This window comes from Hyla sarda, chromosome 8 (assembly GCF_029499605.1).
Source record: "Hyla sarda isolate aHylSar1 chromosome 8, aHylSar1.hap1, whole genome shotgun sequence".
In the NCBI taxonomy this organism is placed as follows: Eukaryota; Metazoa; Chordata; class Amphibia; order Anura; family Hylidae; genus Hyla; species Hyla sarda.
In genome coordinates, this window is record NC_079196.1 from 215,329,962 (window position 1) to 215,349,334 (window position 19,373).

A 19,373-nucleotide genomic window follows, 5' to 3' on the forward strand; every position below is an offset into this window, starting at 1 on the left:
TTTGAAGGCAGGCCCCATGCGTCACAGTTATGCTTCTAAACCCTACTGCACACAGAGGGCTGCGGCAAGAAAGCCCTGTGTGTCTGCTTATAGCACATACACAGCGTATTTCCCACTGCCTTGCGGTTTTAACGCAATCCAAGTTTTTGCAGGAAGTGTTACAGAATTGCTAATATTGTCATTTACTAATATAATAATAAACTTCTATTACTTGGACCAGGATAGTGAGGGAAACCATAACAAATGTAATCTCTTCCCTAATCTTTTCAAGATTCATTACAGTACAGTAATGTCCGGTGAAATGGTTAACCCCCCCCCCCCTTCCCCATTTCTATTCAATTCAGAGTATTTGGAGTGGCTGAGTGTTCATGTGTATGGGATGATCTGTTTTTTTGGCCTACAACTATCATATCTGTATCCAACAGCTTAAAGGTCGTACACTAATCTAACTTTATTATAGATTGGGGTGTCCTAACTATCTTTCCCGCTTTCAACATGCCCGATCCTTTGCTTCCATAGGATATAGGCAGATGCCATGAATTCTGCTAAATCCCATCTACCCCAAGTGTGCAGGTATATAGGCAACTTTAGACACTAACATATGAGCAGATCCCATCCTGGACCTGAAACATCTATGGCTACCTTTAGTCATGTCCCTCACCACTTGATAAGGTCAACGTTTAACAAATTTGCCCTTTACTTTGTAGTGCCTAAAACAAAAAAAATCCTAAGAAAGGAAATTATCCTCCACTGGGAAATCTCGGCTCTGTTTTCACGTGTTTCGATCTAATAGACACATATTGTGATGTTAACATTGTGCTCTGCGGCTTCAGATCTCCTTTCAAGCCATTTTTATTTTCAATGGTTTATTCCCTTAGGTGGGTTCTTTCTTCATGATAAACTTGTGCCTGGTTGTGATAGCAACACAGTTTTCTGAAACAAAACAGCGGGAGAATCAGTTAATGCAAGAGCAGCGGGCTCGATACCTCTCCAACGACAGCACAATCGCCAGCTTCTCCGAACCGGGAAGTTGCTACGAGGAGTTACTAAAGTACATCTGCCACATCTTTAGGAAGGTCAAGAGGCGGACTCTAAGGCTATATAATAATTGGCAAAACAAGCGGAGGAAAAAAGTCAACCCCAATAGTACCATGAATGGAGAGGGCCGGGGCCGCAAGTGCAAACGAAGGATTACTTCAATCCACCATCTAATTCACCATCACCATCATCATCATTACCACATAACTAACGGTAGTCCTCGTGGACCCAGGTCAAGTCCTGAGATATGTGATGTGGAGATGAAGATCATGAAGCCAAAAAGTCAGCTTAGACTTCTTCCTCCTTCTCCTGGTCATCAAAACACATCACCCAGTAGTGAGTCCGTCCATAGCATCTACCATGCGGATTGCCACTTTGAAGGACACCAGTTAAAATCCTGTAAGTCTTCCAATGCTTCCTCACACACCAAACTGGATGTTGGGCTCAACCACACCAACATGAATTATCCCACCATCATGCCTTCCCCCACCAGTAAAACCAGTCCCTCTACCTTGCCAAAAGGGAAAGGAAGAAGTGGAAGCACTCCAGCCAGCTTGATGAATAGCCCGGTCAACCTGAATGCCGAGTCCTATGGAAAGATCCAGCAGCTAGTTGGAGAACACGGTAAGGAACAACCTATATCTTACTCTGGAGGACCCAGCATGTCCATGTAATACACAGACATCCAATTAATGGCCACTATGTAATGCCTCATATATCTCACTCTTATGGGCCCAGTTAGTCTGTGTATTATATAGACATCAACATTAATTTTGATGAACTTAGTGTAATGGGGAGGGGAGGGGGTTTGCTGCAGGTGAATTGAACACTAACTCAAAGTTATAGCTGATTATTGGTGGTCCCATAGAATGTGTCGGCAGATAAGAACCATCCGGCCCCTCTAGTCTGCCCAATATTCTAAATACTATGAATGGTGGTCCCATAGAAACTTAGAATGTGTTGGTGGATAAGAACCATTTGGCTCATGCATGCCTAAACTCCTTCCCTGTATTTGCATCCCTTTACTACGGCATAGAAAAGGGGGCCACAAGAAGGTCCACATAGCCAACATTTGCCAAACTAATTGCCAAACAAATTTGAGTAAATGGTGTAACTACCCTGACCACCCTGAGAGTGGACTACCACTTTAAGGGATACAGTAAGGCCTTGCATAACGCCCCACCTTTACCCGTTGTCCAGCGCCGCGTTACACGAGTCAACATGACGACTCAATTCTCGGTTTATTAAGTATTCATGCTGGATTCTTGACTTGGCTGGGTCTGATCTGGCTTATATAATAATGGCTGAAGGTAATAATCACAGTTGTGAATAACTCATTACTCTGCCCCGCAGCCGAGTGGAAGGAAATCACGAGCAATGGCTTCATAGCATGGGAACATAAACACTTAAGTATAATTGCATACATTTGCTCGACATAAATAGCCGCGTGGTGATCTGGAGAGAAACGGCTCCATTAAAGAAAGACTAATGTCTGATACCAGCGTTCTACTGAAGAGAGAGCTCACACCGCTCCTTCCTCCTCATGGTTAGCAGCAAAGTACGGAGTGTTCTACGGCGCTTGTCACCCCTGCCGTGCTGTCACCATGCCCCATTTATGAAATCCTGCTAACATCACGCAACATTTACAGGAGCTCCTGGGTGCCCCGCTTTTTTGGGAAAATACTGGGCAACTGTGCGCTTCTCCAGGCCAGCAACATTGAAAGTAACATTGCAAACGTCATGATTGCACCATGTCGGAGTGAACTGTTTGTCCTACATATTGTAACACCGGGGTATCTGTCAAGTGGACAGCTGTCTACATGATCAGAAGATATATAGCACTTTACAGATCTTGAGGTCATGACAACATCTAGAGACTCTTTCTAGCTATCTAGATGTGTTTATGTAGGTGCAGCAGAGCAGAATTTTCTGCCTAATCGCAGGGTCCCTATTAGGATGAGGAGGTAGGACCATCTTAAAGGGAACCAATCATGAGATTTTAACATATATAACTTGGGCAACGTGTTATACATATGGTAAAATGTTTTTCCTCACCATCCCCAGGAGACATTCCTGCCTGCAAGATGGTGGGGATATGAAGTTAGAAAGTCTCCCCCACAATCCCTGTAAGAAGTCACCTGGGCGGGGAGCTATACTTACCTAGTCCTGTCTTCTCCGTCTGTAATCACATCCCCTCCGCGTGATTGACAGCCCTGTCTCCACTCTGCTCCCTAAGCAGATGGAGCAGAGCGATGACAGCCTGGGCCAGGGGACTACTTAAGGGCCGGTGGGGGACACTTTCTAACTTCATATCCTCCCGGGAATGTGTCTCCCAGGGATGCTGAGGAAGAATATTTTACCATATATAACGCTTGCCACGCTTTATATATGGTAAAATCTCTTGATTGGTTCCCATTATACAATCTTATCCAGATAGACTAGTATTTGCCATATTAAGGAATATGGATGTACCAGTAAAGGGGGTCTCTCATTTGGGGCCACAGAAAGCCACTGTAAAGAGTGGCTCTACTAGACTAGGAGCATTCATCTGTCAGGAAAATCTTCACAATTCATACGCAAGTAGTTTTATTCAGTGCCGACAAAGGAGACAAGAACACAGCTTACATGCTTTAGCTATGATAGGCATAGTAGTTGTCTATACAAGTCAGTATGGGAACACTTTTATAAGAAGGCCTTGTGGTTATCTCTTCTGCGTTTACTCATTAACACTTTATCTTTCGCATACATGGTAAGGTACTGGTAATGGAACTAGTTTCAGTCTTGCATGGTAACCACTGCTTTAAAGGGGTATTCCAGGAAAAAAAATATTTTTTTAAATCAACTGGCTCCAGAAAGTTAAACAGATTTGTAAATTACTTCTATTAAAAAATCTTAATCCTTTCAATAATTATCAGCTGTTGAAGTTGAGTTGTTGTTTTCTGTCTGGCAACAGTGCTCTCTGCTGACATCTCTGATTGTCTCGGGGATTTGCTTCTAAACTGGGCGGTTCCCGAGACACGTGTCATCAGAGAGCACTTAGACAGAAAAGAACAACTCAACTTCAGCAGCTCATAAGTACAGAATGGATTAAGATGTTTTAATAGAAGTAATTTACAAATCTGTTTAACTTTCTGGAGCCAGTAGATATATAAAAAAAGTTTTTTTTCCTGGATAACCCCTTTAAGCTGACACATTAAAGAGGTATTCCAGGCCAAAACTTTTTTTTATCTATCAACTGGCTCAGGAAAGTTAAACAGATTTGTAAACTACTTCTATTAAAAAATCTTAATCCTTCCAATAGTTATTAGCTTCTGAAGTGGAGTTGCTGTTTTCTGTCTAACTGCTTTCTGATGACTCACGTCCCGGGAGCTGTCCAGCTCCTATGGGGATATTTTCCCATCATGCACAGCTCCCGGGACGTGACATCATCATTGAGCAGTTAGACAGAAAACTTCAGAAGCTAATAACTATTGGAAGGATTAAGATTTTTTAATAGAAGTAATTTACAAATCTGTTTAACTTTCCGGAGCCAGTTGATATGCCTGGAATACCCCTTTAACTATTGCAATTCTGAATACATATGTATAACACATCTATTATATAAAATTGATTACACACAATTTCCCCAACACAATGGGGGACATTTCCTAATCTAGTCTATTCTGGGCATGCTTATAGACCAGCGTATGTGGTCGTCTCCTGTCTATTGTGCTCCCAATTTATCAAAGGTCTCACAGCCCTTGATAAATTCTGTGCTCAGACTTCAGGGTCTACAGCTTTAACTGCATTTAGACCTGCTCCAACATGGTCTGACATTTCAGCGTATTTTGGGCAGATGCGACTTGTCGCACAAAAGTCGCACTTGATAAATTCAGCACCAATGCATTTTCCAATGCATTTCCATCTAAAATAGACTAGAATGCATCATGTTCTAAAAATCCTCCACAGCAAAAGTCGCAGAAAAGTCGCACATATTTAGACTGCGACTTTCTGTGCAACAAATTTAGACAGGAAAAACCAGTCTAAATCCTTTGATAAATCTCCCCCTATGTATTACAAAGGTGGCACAATGATTTCAGCAGGTGTCATGTTAATATTAATTTTCTTTACCTAAGCTGCCTGCTTTCCCCAACTCAACTGCTTCTCCCAGATGGCTCAGAAACAACATGGCCCCAATTAAATAAATCAAATAGTGATGGTCTGCCTTTTATCACTATGTAATTTCTCCAAAATTGTGTACATTATAGGGGTTGACTTCTCTGATACAGAGTTCCAAATTCCTTACGTAGACGTATAGTTACGTGATAAACATCTGTCTGCTTACAGCCACCACTAGGGGGAGCTTGGGCGCTTACTGCATACAGATTTATCATTGAGTTTAATGTACAGATATTCTAAGTAAGTCCACCTAGTGGTGGCTGTAGGTACAATTTTATTATGTATCTTTATTATACAGGATATTTGGAGCTCTGTTTCAGAAAAAAATACTCTGGCCATTATAAAGAATAAAGATATGTAAAAATATTAACCAGCACATCATTTCTGACCTGTTAGTCATTTTTTATGGGGAAAGGAAAAGTTGCACCCAACCATGTCACTATTACCTTAAAGGGGTACTCCGGTGGAAAACTTTTTTTTTTTTAAATCAACTGGTGCCAGAAAGTTAAACAGATTAAAAAAAATCTTAATCCTTCTAGTACTTATTAGCTGCTGAATACTACAGAGGAAATTCTTTTCTTTTTGGAACACAGAGCTCTCTGCTGACATCACGAGCACAGTGCTCTCTGCTGACATCTCTGTCCATATTAGGAACTGTCCAGAGCAGCATATGTTTTCTATGGGGATTTTCTTCTACTCTGGACAGTTCTTAAAATAGACAGAGATGTCAGCAGAGAGCACTGTGCTCGTGATGTCAGCAGAGAGCTCTGTTCCAAAAAAGAAAAGAATATCCTCTGTAGTATTCAGCAGCTAATAAGTACTAGAAGGATTTTTTTTACAAATCTGTTTAACTTTCTGGCACCAGTTGATTTAAAAAAAAAAAAAAAAGTTTTCCACCGGAGTACCCCTTTAAAGTCTTAACAAAAACCATAACAGGAAAAAAGAAACAAAGAAATAAAAATTGTTATTAAAAAATAAATAAAAATATATTTAAATAAATAAATATATATCAGTGCTTTATAACCAGGGTGCCTACAGCTGTTGCAAATGCAAAACTACAACTCCCAGCATCCCCGGATAGCCAAAGGCTATCCGGGGATGCTGGGAGTTGTAGTTTTGCAACATGTCTGTGTGGTATGTTAAGAGGGACAGCAAATGTTGTCCTTATTGGGTCCATAAAATGTCCACCCCCTTGTCTTCTTTCATATGCTACCTAGTGTAGATCAATTACTCCCAGGACTCGTAAGAAATCAAAACGAGACAAATTTTCAAAGTAGTTTTCAGTCATATTCGGCATATTTGGTGTTTATCTCATACACATTCCCTCGGGGATGGCACCTATAAGCTGCTGTTCAGAGCTCTTCATTGACAGCACATATGTTTAGATGAAAGCCAAAGACTGATTTGCATGTGTATTGTGAATTTAATAGAAGCCGCGGCTGTGTCAGCACTGCCGCTTCCCCCCACAATGCTTACAGAAAGGCTTTACTTTCGGCAGACAGCAATATTAACTCTGTATAAAATGTAACTCCTGTTCAGTCTTATTAGGTGAGTAGTCAAATTGTTTCAAGTTTCATTCCTTTTATCGATCCAGGGTTCAATGCATCAAGAAATTTTCGGGTTTGCCCAAACCGTTAACCAGTTGCTGCATAGGGACTACAGCGTTCCTGTGGGAAATGATGAGCAAACCTGGTTCCCAACGTGGTACCCTTCAATTCACATAAGTGTAAATTCACAGGCCCCTATTAGTATTCTATTTCCAATCCCTCATGGACCCACTAAATACAGTGGTCCTTCAACTTACAATGGCCTCAGGTTACAAATTTTTTTGTATTTTCTGGACCATTGTAACTTGAAACCAGACTCACCATACAATGATATGGACAGTCCAGACCTGCGAAACGTATCAGTGGCTGGAAGAACCGATCAATCAGAATGGGCATTTCACTTGTAAAACCCCTGTATTACTGAAGTGTATGCACTGACTGGTGTCTGGTAGCGCCCCCTACAGTACAGGGAGGTATTACATGTTCTGTACTACTCTTTACCTGTATTACTGAAGTGTATGCACTGACTGGTGTTTGGTAGCGCCCCCTACAGTACAGGGAGGTATTACATGTTCTGTACTACTCTTTACCTGTATTACTGAAGTGTATGCACTGACTGGTGTCTGGTAGTGCCCCCTACAGTACAGGGAGGTATTACATGTTCTGTACTACTCTTTACCTGTATTACTGAAGTGTATGCACTGACTGGTGTTTGGTAGCGCCCTCTATAGTACAGGGAGGTATTACATGTTCTGTACTCTTTACGTGTGCCAGGGTTAGCTAGTCTTTTGGACACCAGGTAAGGGCTGCTCCGTAACTTTTTTGGGACACTTTGCGTACAGTAGAGGGCCTTGAAAAAGCTCCTGTCCTCTACATAGACAGTGATTTACAGCTTCTAGCAGCTCTTTCTTACTTTTATATGTAACTACTTGCCTGTTTCAGAACCAATTACCAAAGTTATGGTCTCAACATACAATAGTCTCAACATACAATGGTCATCCTGGAACCAAATAATATTGTAACTTGAGGGACCACTGTATGTGGTGTATATCTGAAAGGCTGCGTAAAGATCATATTTTCTTCCTTAGGGTCCCCGAATGTACAGAAAAAAATACAAAATAGTGGTAGAAGGCACAGTATTGGAATAGGGTCAGGATCATTTGCACATGATGGAACCCCTAAAACTAGCCATTAAGTCGTCCATGAATAAGTCAGTCCCACCTCTTTGTAAAAAGTCCCTTCAACCAATCATGGGAATGGGTTCATGTGTGCAGAATTGTCATGAAGGCTATATTGTGAGATTGTAACAGGTTATATAACATTTTATTCTCCTTTCCTCCTCCTAGGCCTCTGCAGAAGTAACAGCAAATTATCAAGTCTGAGTGTCCCCTGTTCCTTGCCGAGTCCCCAGCCGAGTCAGATCATCTGCGAGCTCCAGAACTGTGTATACTGCGCCAATATTCTGGAAAATCCCGAACTAGAATTCACCGACTCAGATAGCTGCGAGTCGGACACCAATGGAGTGTATGAGTTCACGCAGGACTTAAGGCATGGAGACCAAAGAGATCACGTGCAGAAAGGGAAGACGCTCAAACAGAAAGAGAAAGAGGTGAATAAGATCTGCAAACTCTGGCAGGAGTTTACCAATCGGCTAAAAAGGATTGTGGACAGCAAATACTTCAACCGGGGGATCATGATCGCCATCTTGATAAACACCCTCAGCATGGGAATCGAGTATCATGAGCAGGTAGGTTGAGGTCTACAAGCTTTGTCTTAAAGGGGTATTTCAGGATTTTTGGTTATTTGAATGTGAGACATGGGCAGTAAAGTTATTGTAGATACTAATATACCGCATTTACCTATGTTTGATGGCTGGTATCCAATTTGTCTTTCTTTCCCCCGAAGTTTATTTTCTGCAGCCTACAAAATGAGTGTTGTCTCGGACCTTTCCCAGCTTGCTGTGCGGCCGAGACATTACATCACAAATCAGGTGCTGAAAGGGGGCTTGGCTGCATTGTTTGTTGTATGTGAAGCCGGCCCCCTGATGACGTTACCAGTGCACATGTGTGTGCATTCACCATTTCACCATCACACAGATCCACAGCTTGTGTGTCAGGTGAAGTTGGGCAATTCATGATCAAAAGGATTGAGGCTGTGCTGCAATGGGTGGGGGGACTGATGTGTGGGAGGGAAATAAGTCCCCTCCCACCTTGAAACAAAGGATCCTGGGGATTGTAGTGTGAGGGAGATGATGGAAACCGAAAGTAGCCAGTTCCCAAATATGAGCAAACAGCGTGATGGGGGACACAGGACACAGCCATTTAACACCAACACAGGCACAGATCCTTGGTAAGCATGTCCATTACTGTATGCCACTTAATTACTAAAGTCACCTTATGTAGAATAACCCCTTTAATTGCAATCTCGCAAATGTTACGGCCCCAGCAATGGCTGACAATTCCAGATATAGGTTACATCTCCTCCATCTGTTCTTGCTGCAGAGTTTTCTAGTACTATAAAAGGGTTAGCTGAGGACACGGACATGAGGATCCCCTAACATTGTGAATTACACACACACGCAGAGTGGCACGAGAGACGTACAATTGATGCTACATTTCGAAGAAATTTGCCGCAATTATATTGTGCAGACATCTTCGCCATTTGTGGCAGGAGCCGCTGCCCATTCGAGGGTCGGAGTGAGCACCATCCACAGCAAACACTAATTAGGACATTGCAGGGTCCTGCTCATTACGGGACCGCCGACATCTCAAAGGTTAATTGGCTTTTCTTTATCCGGATGCCAGAAAATGAAGATGAACAGTAAACGGTCAAGAAAACAAGACTTCAGAAGATGCGTCATGCTCTGTGTTGTGGCTTTTGGCAAATTAAATAACCTTCTTTTTTTTTTCATTTCGGCTATAGCAAGTAGGTTTCCTGTGCATCTTTCTTTGTTTCCTAAGCTTGACGTAGAACAGTGATTTCCATACAGTGCATCTCAAACTGCTGCAAAAGTACAACTCCCACAATGCCCAGACAGCCATTGGCATGTGAAAAGACATGTGAAAAGTTTTCATTGCACTGGGTCTCACTCCTGAGACCCACTGCAATCTCTAGTTATAAGGCGGGGAAGTTCTAGCAGCGTGAGCCTCACTCCCCGGCTGTCAATCAAATCCGACCTTTTGCCATATAGGTTTATGCAGCGAAAAGGTCAGATCTGATGGTCGATCAGGGAGTCGAGCATGATGCTGTGCACTTCCCAGCTTATAACAAGCGATCAGAGCAGGTCTTAGGAGTGAGACCCGATGCAATCACTTGTTATAAGGTGAGGAGGTTCGGGCAGTGCGAGCCTTGCTCCCCAGCTGTTGATCAAATCTGACCTTTTTGCTATATAAGTCTATTCAGCAAAAAGGTTGGATCTGGCGGCCGACCAGAGAGTTGAGCACAATTTCTGCACACTTCCTAGCTTCTTACTAGTGAGTGAGACTCACAATTCAAACCTATGACATGACTGGGCACCGTGTCAAAAGTTTTCTTAAATTATAGTAATGCTTTAAAATTTAATGATTCAATTTTAGTGCCCTATCTACAGTGTAAAATTCTGCTCTAATTTCAGTATGGAATCTGCGTATATTCCATGACCACGTCAGCATCTCCTCCACCTATAAAATTAGTAGGAAATAGAATGATTATGCTGATTTTTAAAGTAGCAATGCAGAACCCATTAAAAAAACGTGAACATGGCACTTTTGGAAGCCTATACCTATGGCACTTGGCAACTAAAATCAATAGGAGTTTAAAATTCTGGCCAAAATCGAAAATCTGCACACATTTTAAATGCAGTACTCGGAGTCAGCATCTTGTTTTTCAGCATAAGAATCAGCCACGTGAAGATAACCAATTTATTATATGATTATTTATTTACAAAATGTATTATTTTCAATTTTGTTATACACATTTTATAATTATTTTATTACTATATTGTATATTCCCTGTGTGTATTCCCTGTATGCACCAACATAGAAGGTCAGTTAAGGCCCCTTTCACTATAGGCATCATTCTGTAAAAAAATCTCCGTTATTACTGCCGGCAAAAAGTCCTGAAAACGTCCGTCCAAAAATCCCATTCATGTCAATCCTTTTGCATCAGGCACGTCCGTTTTTACTAATGTCAGTTATTTTTGCCGACACAAAAAGGGTGCATGCACTAATTTTTGGTCCGGCAAAAAATAAATGGTGAAAAACCATTTGGGAAGTGGATGTTCAAAAAAAATCATCCGTTATCATCAGTTATTGTCAGGTTTTTGTCATCCGTTTTTTTGTACTGAGCATGCTCAGTACAGCTGTACAAAAAAAGGGTTAAAAACCTGATAAAAAAAACAAAGATAACTGGTAATAACGGATGATAACGGATGAACAACATCAGGTTTTTTAAGAATTTTTTTTTTTAAATAATGGATGATGGTCATCAGTTATCATCCGTTATTACCAGTTATTGCATTTTTTTTTTCATCCGGTATTGTAAAATAACAGCAGTAAAAAAAGCAGGATGATACCTGTAGTGTGAAAGGGGCCGAACCTATCAGTCAGTGATGTGTGAGGTAAAAACGGGTACCCGGTATAGCTGGAGGTGAGCCTACATAATAACCACGGAGCCGCCATTCTTTCCTCATATACTTTATCTATATTTTTTCTGGGCACACACTTCTGGCTGCTTGTCACTATCAAAGATTTTTTATTTTAATTCTTTTTGTCACTGTGTGTTCACTTTATGTGTTGTTCTCATCACAAGGATTTTCTGGGTGCAGTGCCCTTTTGGATGACCCTCCTGGAGGTCTAGGGGAGGTGTGTGTGGCCATCAGGTTCCTCATCTCCATGCAACCCTGGTTCTCTGCTTTGTAGTAACCAAGAACAACGTTGGTCCTTCCTGAGCTTCGGTGAAGAGGACTTATTTCCTGGTCCCTTGAAGGTGCCTTCTGGCCAGGAGGGGAAGGAATGGCTTATGGGGGGCCATCTCCTTTCAGAAAAGGGCTTGCAATACACCTCAGGGATGCTAACCAGTTGTTGGGCTCCTTGGTTGATACTTGCGTATCTGTTCAGGTGGATGCCGGGAGCCATTTTGGTTCCACCTAAGTGTGATCGAAGGGGGGACATTGATCCTGGATCCTTGCAGGTGCATTTTGGCTTGGAGTCAGGGAAAGGTTTGTGGGGGCCCCTACTCCTTTATAAAAAGGGCCTGTGATAGACCGCATCCCTTTTTTTGCAAGAGGTTTGCATTTTAATGCACCTGGGTGCTCAAATAAATAAAAAAAAATGGGCCCAGTAATGGTGGTTTGGGTGCATCCGCTTATAAGGCTAAGCGCTGGTCCATCCTCAGCGCAGGAATTGAAGCGTTTAGTATACACAATAAATACCCATGTGCTAGGAGATGAGCGCGGCTAATGGACCGGCAGCCTTGTACAGATCCCCATTGTTTGCTGAGCCGCTTTCACACACAGCTTGGCTGGCGCTGGAGAAAAATAGGAATATTTTATTAAAATGCTAATGAAAGATTTAGCTTTTAAGTGGAAATAAGAAGCAGCATTTCTCCCGGCTTTTCCCTGCTCTCGGACTGATGTGTTTTTGTATTTTGATGCATAAGTCTTTTGATGCGGCCTCCTCTCAGCAAAGGAATCCGGGCACTGAATCTAAATGAGCGTATTGTTTGAGGAGGTGCCCGTGTGCCATAGAAATTCATTCCAGAACCACACGCTGGTCCTGAGCACTGTGACTGCGTGACAATTGTTTTTGGGTTTTTATCCGCTAGGGTTTTGGATGCGGATGTGTATAACCCTATAAGGTCTATAGAAAGCAAACTGAGATTGTAGGATTATGGACAAAGCTGACTGGAGTATGGCGTAGGCCTCAGCTGCTTGGATGACCAATGCTCTAATTCATTGGCCAAGTAATACTGCTATACAGTGTCCAAATAATATGATTATTTTGTGCTTATAGAACACTACCATATATTAACCATCTCATTCACTGCACAAGTAATACTTCCATACAGTATCCCAAGTAATATTACTATATAGTACCCATAAAACACTGCCTTATTTTTCCCACTTAATATTGCCATTAACCATCTTACTACTTAATAGTACTCATAGTACACTACCACGTATTTCCCATACAATACCTTTGTAAAGTACCCAAATAATACTACTATATAGTGTTCACAGAATAGTGCCTTATATTTCTCACATAATATTGTCACTAAATGCCCAGGTGATACCTTGATTAAAGGGGTACTCTGCTCCTAGGCATCTTATCTCCTATCCAAAGGATAGAGGATAAGATGTCTGATTGCGAGAGTCCTGCCGCTGGGGACCCCCGCGATCTCGGCTGCGGCACCCCAGACATCCGGTGCACGGATCGGACTTCGCTCCGTGCACCGGATGAATGGCGATGTGGGGCGGAGGCTCGTGATGTCATGGTCACGCCTCCTCAATGCAAGTCTATGGGAGGGGGCGTGGCATCTGTCACGCCCCCTCCCATAGACTTACATTGAGGGGGCGTCGCCGTTACATCAAGAGACTCCAGCACTGCAACGAAGGCCGGGTGCAGCAGGGAGATCGCGGGGGTCCCCCAAGGGCAGGACCATTGCGATCAGACATCTTATGCCCTATCCTTTGGATAGGGGCAGAATGCCCCTTTAAGTACCGAAATAATACTATGTAGCATTCAATGAATACTGCCACATATTTTTTTTACATGATATTAACATTAATTTCCCAAGTAGTACTACCCTAAATTACCCAAATAATACTTCTAAATATAGTGTTCACTGAATACTGCCTTATATCTATCACATGATATTGCCATTCATGTCCCAAGGTGCAGTACCCTAAAGTGCCCAAATAATACTTCTATTGAGTGTTCACTGAATACTGCCTTATACTTCTCACATAATACTGCCATTCATTGCCCAAGTAATACATCCGTAAAGTACCCAAATACTACTATATAGTGTTCACTGAATACTGCCACATATTTTTCACATGATGTTGTAATTCACTGCCCAAGTAATTCCTCCATAAAGGACCCAATTAAAACTACTACCGTATATATATATATATATATATATATATAATTCCTACTATACTGCCATTCACTGCCCAAATAGAACTGCAATTTAGTGACCGTATAATACCCACATACAGTGAATAGATAATGGTTAATGGTAAAGTTCCCGGGCATTGAATGGATTGTAGTAAAGTCCCTAGTGATCTAGAGCAGTGACGTTTTACATTCTCCACTCCAGATTGCTCCTGGGGATCCAGTTTTTGGGGCCGACAAAGGAAAAGGAGGCCCAGTGATTGCCCGGTCTGACAGCCAAAAAAATCTGCCCTGGTGGCACCAAGACTTCCCTTAAAAACAGTATGCAGTAAGCTCGTCAGCTCCCTCTAGCTGTGGCAGCAAGCAGGAAGAATTTTAGGGGATTTGGTACTCTGTATCGGAACACTGGAGCTTTGACTGCTGTAAAAAAATATTTAAAAAAAGAAATCAGTTCAGAACTTTTTGTTCTTGACTTTTTTCAGCGTATTATAGAAAATAAAACAATTATGAAAATAAATTAAGGTTGGAGAGAAAACCACCCCGACTAAGTGCTGTCTATTACTTCAGCAGGCAAAACAGTGTCTATGTGGTTCTTATGATATCGCCATGGCCACTAAGCTGGAGATATTGATTTAGATGTGGGCTGATATTGATTTCTGAAGGAGGAGTGAGCGTTCGCAGACGATCTCATCTTAAAAAAATATGTAACTCATATGTTTGCACGTTGTACGATTACTGCCGGGTAAACATGGCATTTTAATCTGCCGTCTTATATCACCGAATACTGGTTTCACCCATCTGTCATTCTGTCATGTGCTCCGAACGGCCACAAGCTGTGAATGAAGGAGGACAAGCAGGATTATTTATGGGCCAGTACATCACACCCGCTGAAGACTACTGTTCGTGTGTCGCCTACAACTTAGTATTGTTAAAAAGGAACCAGGCTTTGGTGCTTTAACAATAGGGTATAGTTACATTACCCTATCAAAGCTGGACTACAAGGTGTATTGTATTCCTGGAGAGTCCATTAGAATGAGATTTTAAAAAGTGACCATAAATGTGCGCTGTCAGATTCAAAAACTTTTTATATGTTGTACATCTTGGCAAAACATTCAACTTTCTAATATACTTCATAAAACTATTATCTCCTTTTTATAGAAATCATGGCTTATAAAAAAAAAAGACCACAAGGGGTCCCTATACCATCCAGAACATAATCCTGTCCGGCTGCAGCATCATCTTTGTCCCAGCTGAAGCACAGGCAGGGACAAAGTCCAGTAAGTGAGGGGGGCGGGACTAGCACTCCTCTGTGCTCACTCCTGTCCTATCAGGCTGCAGCATGAAAACAGAAAGGAGGGGGTTACAGAGCAGCCTGCAGTGATTGGATGAAGAGACCCAGCACAGCACAGCAGACTCAGGGAGGAAGTGAATGCATGGTGAGTAAAGGTGGGCTCAGTGCTTGCCTCGGACAAACCCATTTCTGAGCAGTGGATGTCAGAATGACTGAGCAGCAGAACAGAGGGATTTGTGAGCCAAGTACAGATGCTAGACACATAAAAAGACATGTAACGCATCTGCATAACCAACTAAGTAACATATAGAAGCACTATTTTTTTCTTCATTATTTTTTATGCTTCAAAGGTGACAAACCTTTTCTATATACCCTATCAGTGCTCTATACATTATAAAGGGAGATTCCCTAAATAGGACACCCTTCTATTGACCAGAGTTGAGAGCTGCTGACAAGGACTGGCTCTCGTAGACCAAGCCTGTCTGTGTGTTTTTACTTCTAGGAAGAAAAGAGGTAGTAGATGGTAACTATGTACAGTTTGGAGACCACCCTTAGTGGCCTAAGGGTGGCCAGTAGTGATTGACATAGAAGAAGCTATGTCCGGGAGAAGAGGTCCATCCAGCTGTGCCTTCCATTTGTCCATCTTCACCACATGACATTTGCTGTATGTATATCATAGATGAAGCCCCTTCCAGCGTCAGCCACTTATGGCCAGGACCATAAAGTCCTTCATGTTTTGCTGTTATAGCAATGATCGACAACATCCATAAGACACGCCGGCCTTACAGTGGCAGCAAAATATCCTTAGTAGCCAAATTAAGAGAGAAAACAGATTGCGTTCATCCATATCTATAATGCCAAGGGCCCTGGTGTCGTGCGGAAATTTGGATTGATAATTCTTGTTTACGACCATCGGCTAGACATGAGTCACCATGACAGACTGGAGCTGTTTCACACTGACGGAGGGAAGAACGTGGGACTGGCTTCTGTGGAGTAACAACCCCCCCCCCCCCCCAAAAAAAAAAAAAATTAACAGATGTGTGGAGAACATCATTGAGGGGTGAGGGGGTGATCAAACTTCTTATAAAGATGATGACATGTAGAAACGAAGACTTAGGTGGCAATCATCTCCAATAGAGAACATCTGTGGACATCTCACTTTACCGGCTTTTGGGAATCAAAAAAATCCCTAATTAATCAGTTTTTCTCCAGTCTGTGATAAGCGTCTCACGCAGATACAGCTAAGCGCCCCCTCCCCCGGGCGCTCCCCATTCATTTCATATACAAATCCACACTGAATGTCTACAGCCACAATAGGCTTCTCCAGACGCTGTGTGTTGTTCTTGTCATCCAGATGGATTTTGTTTTGTATATGGATTTTAATATTTTCTGCTATAACATAGACAGATTAACTCCTGCATGGTGGTCACAACCTACACGTGTCATGAAGAAAGTATGTCCTTCTGTGACTTGGAAGGTCCTGATCTGGCAGACAGGGGTCTGGACCTGTTATCTCCCCCAAGAACAAAAGGATTAGGCATATTGAAATCCAGCTGCCCGATCCTTCATTCCCCTGACATCTGCTGTTGGGGAAGACTCCAAACACACATTGGACAATCAGATGGTCCAGTCAAAATGGCAAGTTCGGTAACCATGTATGACCCGCTTTCTTCTATACCACATCAAGTACCATATTTGGGCTAAAAAATTGATCCAACAATTCTCCTATATTAGCCCTCTCAGCCATTCAGCTGTGCCAATAGGGATCACGTCACAGAATATTACTACAATATCAAAACATTTTAAAATACCCTATGAGAAAATAAAGTAATAGTTAATAGTGAGAAGTCCCCCCATTCAATCCCCTCATTTATTAGCCAGAGCTGCAGCAAGTATATACAAAAACACCTCTGTTCTCTCTGGAGGACCCAGCAGCCCATTGATTTCAATTAGAATTGTGTACTCCATTTCTCCATCTGTGGCACTGCAGGGTAATTAAACAGTGGGTGCCCCCACAAATCACAAGATACGGTAGATAAGAGCCTTGAGATAGATACATGTCTTAACATGCTTATCTGTCTCAGGATTGCTCTTATCTACATGCACCGCTTGCAACAGAAGTGCAAGCCTTGACCTTTTGCGTCCCGACAGATCATAGCTGATTATTAGAAGTCCCAGGAGCAGCTTTCTCTATGATCAGCTTATCAGAGTTAGGCTCTTCTAGTGAAAGGACCACCCCATTAAAGGGGTTACCCAAGAGGTAAATAATGGTCCTGCACACTCGGATTGGATGGTGGGTGCCACGTGGGAGGAAACGCAATCAATAAGCTGTAAGATGAATAGTCGACGGCACTCCAGTGGCAGATGAATTCTAGACTTTATTGCACACCAAAGTGTAACACGAGTGACTGGTACTCTAGTATTCTGTTCCAGACTGTACATAAATGGTGGACCTGTAGAAGTAGTAGCTGATATATAGTGCAACGTTTCGATACACATAACTAAAGTAGACAGAGGGCTGACTGGATACTGTTCCAGTCAGAGCAGACAGTCGGATGGAACATTCAATATTGGCAAGTTTGGCCACCATGTAAAGCCAGATTTATTCTACACTTAGGGGGTCCACCTTATAACTGCCTCCAACTATTCCCTTTTGTTATCCCTCTTAGCCATTCAGCTGTGCCAATTGGAGTCACATTATAATACAATCCTCTTCCGGCTGGAACCAGTATCTATTCACTTCTTGTAAACTTCAGATATGGCATGAAAAAGGTCCTAAATGGACCTAAACATCAAACTATATATCTGCTACACCTCATACCTCTCAACGTCATGTTGACAGTCTCTACGTAGACTTTGATGTGCAAATGAAAAATTAATCTACTGTTGCAGTGGACTATTCTTATTACAGTTTATCAGCAATCAACAAGATAGGGGATAAGAATAAGATCAGTGGGGGTCTGACCACTGGGACTCCCATTGATCAAAAGAATGAGAATATTGTGCTGGTCATGCATGCCCATTGCAATTACTTTCTGTACAACTGACAGGGATAGCTGTTTAAAGTACTCGGCAGCAGTGAGTGAATGGGGGAGCATCACGTATGTTTAACCACTGGTCCATTCACTCAGGTGACAAAGGACCCAACTGAAATGTTGTAACCTATCCTGTGGATGCATGTTGTAATCTTGGGGTAACCCCTTTAAAGAAGAGCCCCATGACAATATTCTGATTACAAAGTGTCCTCTTTCTGGGACCACCAGTGATCAGTATCAATCTATGGGGAATCCCTGGAATAAGTGTTACATTTCCCTACAGTGCCACCACAGTACAAGTGAAGCATTACAGTTTGCCTATTCACCTCAATATGTTGTCTATGTAATGCAGGAGAATACAGGCCATCCAGGACAAGAAACATTCTTTGTTACCACTCTTCACTTTGGCCAAGAAATGAGGGCCCTAAACATTTCTCCTTCACTAACTCAATATTTCCTAACAGTGTATGATAATGGGTTTTCTAAACTAAAGCACCACTTTGAGAAGAGCCCATCCTGGTGACTAGTTTCTTTCCCTAACTTAAAGGGGTACTCCGCCCCTAGACATCGTATCCCCTATCTAAAGGATAGGGGATAAGATGTCTGACCGCAGGGATTCCGCCGCTGGGGACCCCCACAACACCCCAGACATCCAATGCATGGAGCGAACTTCGATCCATGCCAGATAACTGGCGATGCAGGGCGGAGGTTCCTGACATCATGCTCACGCCCCGCTCATGATGTCACAGCCATGCCACCTCAATGCAAGTCTATGGGAGGGGGCATGACGGCTGTCACGCCCCCTCCTGTAGACTTGCATTAAGGGGCGTGGCCGTGACATCACAAGCCTCCAGCGCTGCACCTGACGCTCTAAACGAATGCCGAGTGCAGCGGGGAGATCGCGGGGGTCCTTTGGATAGGGGATAAGATGTCTAGGGGTGGAATACCCCCAAAATGTAGCATTGTGCATTTCGATGCATCAGAATGCTATAGCAAAATCCGATTAGCTTTATAAAAGCATTATTTATTATACACACAGTAAACCAGAGCAGCTACAATATATTCTAGATCCTGTAAAGCTTTCAGAGCTTCTCATTCTCCTTATCTCTCTCCGATGATAGACCAAGCCTCAGCCAACCGGACGTAATGCACCGTAGTCAGGTTCCTAAACATGTCATTACAAGTCAATCATGGCTTTCGCAATCTTCTT

General features: G+C 42.5%; 1 protein-coding gene across 5 annotated transcripts in view; it reads left to right on the forward strand.

Moving 5' to 3' along the window:
- The window catches only part of CACNA1H (calcium voltage-gated channel subunit alpha1 H), a 531,346-nt gene that overhangs the window by 386,414 nt on the left and 125,559 nt on the right, over nt 1-19,373 (forward strand). For all 5 annotated transcript variants that reach the window (XM_056533793.1, XM_056533794.1, XM_056533796.1 and 2 more), the window contains 2 exons: nt 879-1,662; nt 8,090-8,490. In XM_056533793.1, the coding sequence (XP_056389768.1) occupies nt 879-1,662; nt 8,090-8,490 (1,185 nt within the window). The remainder of the gene's footprint in view (nt 1-878; nt 1,663-8,089; nt 8,491-19,373) is intronic.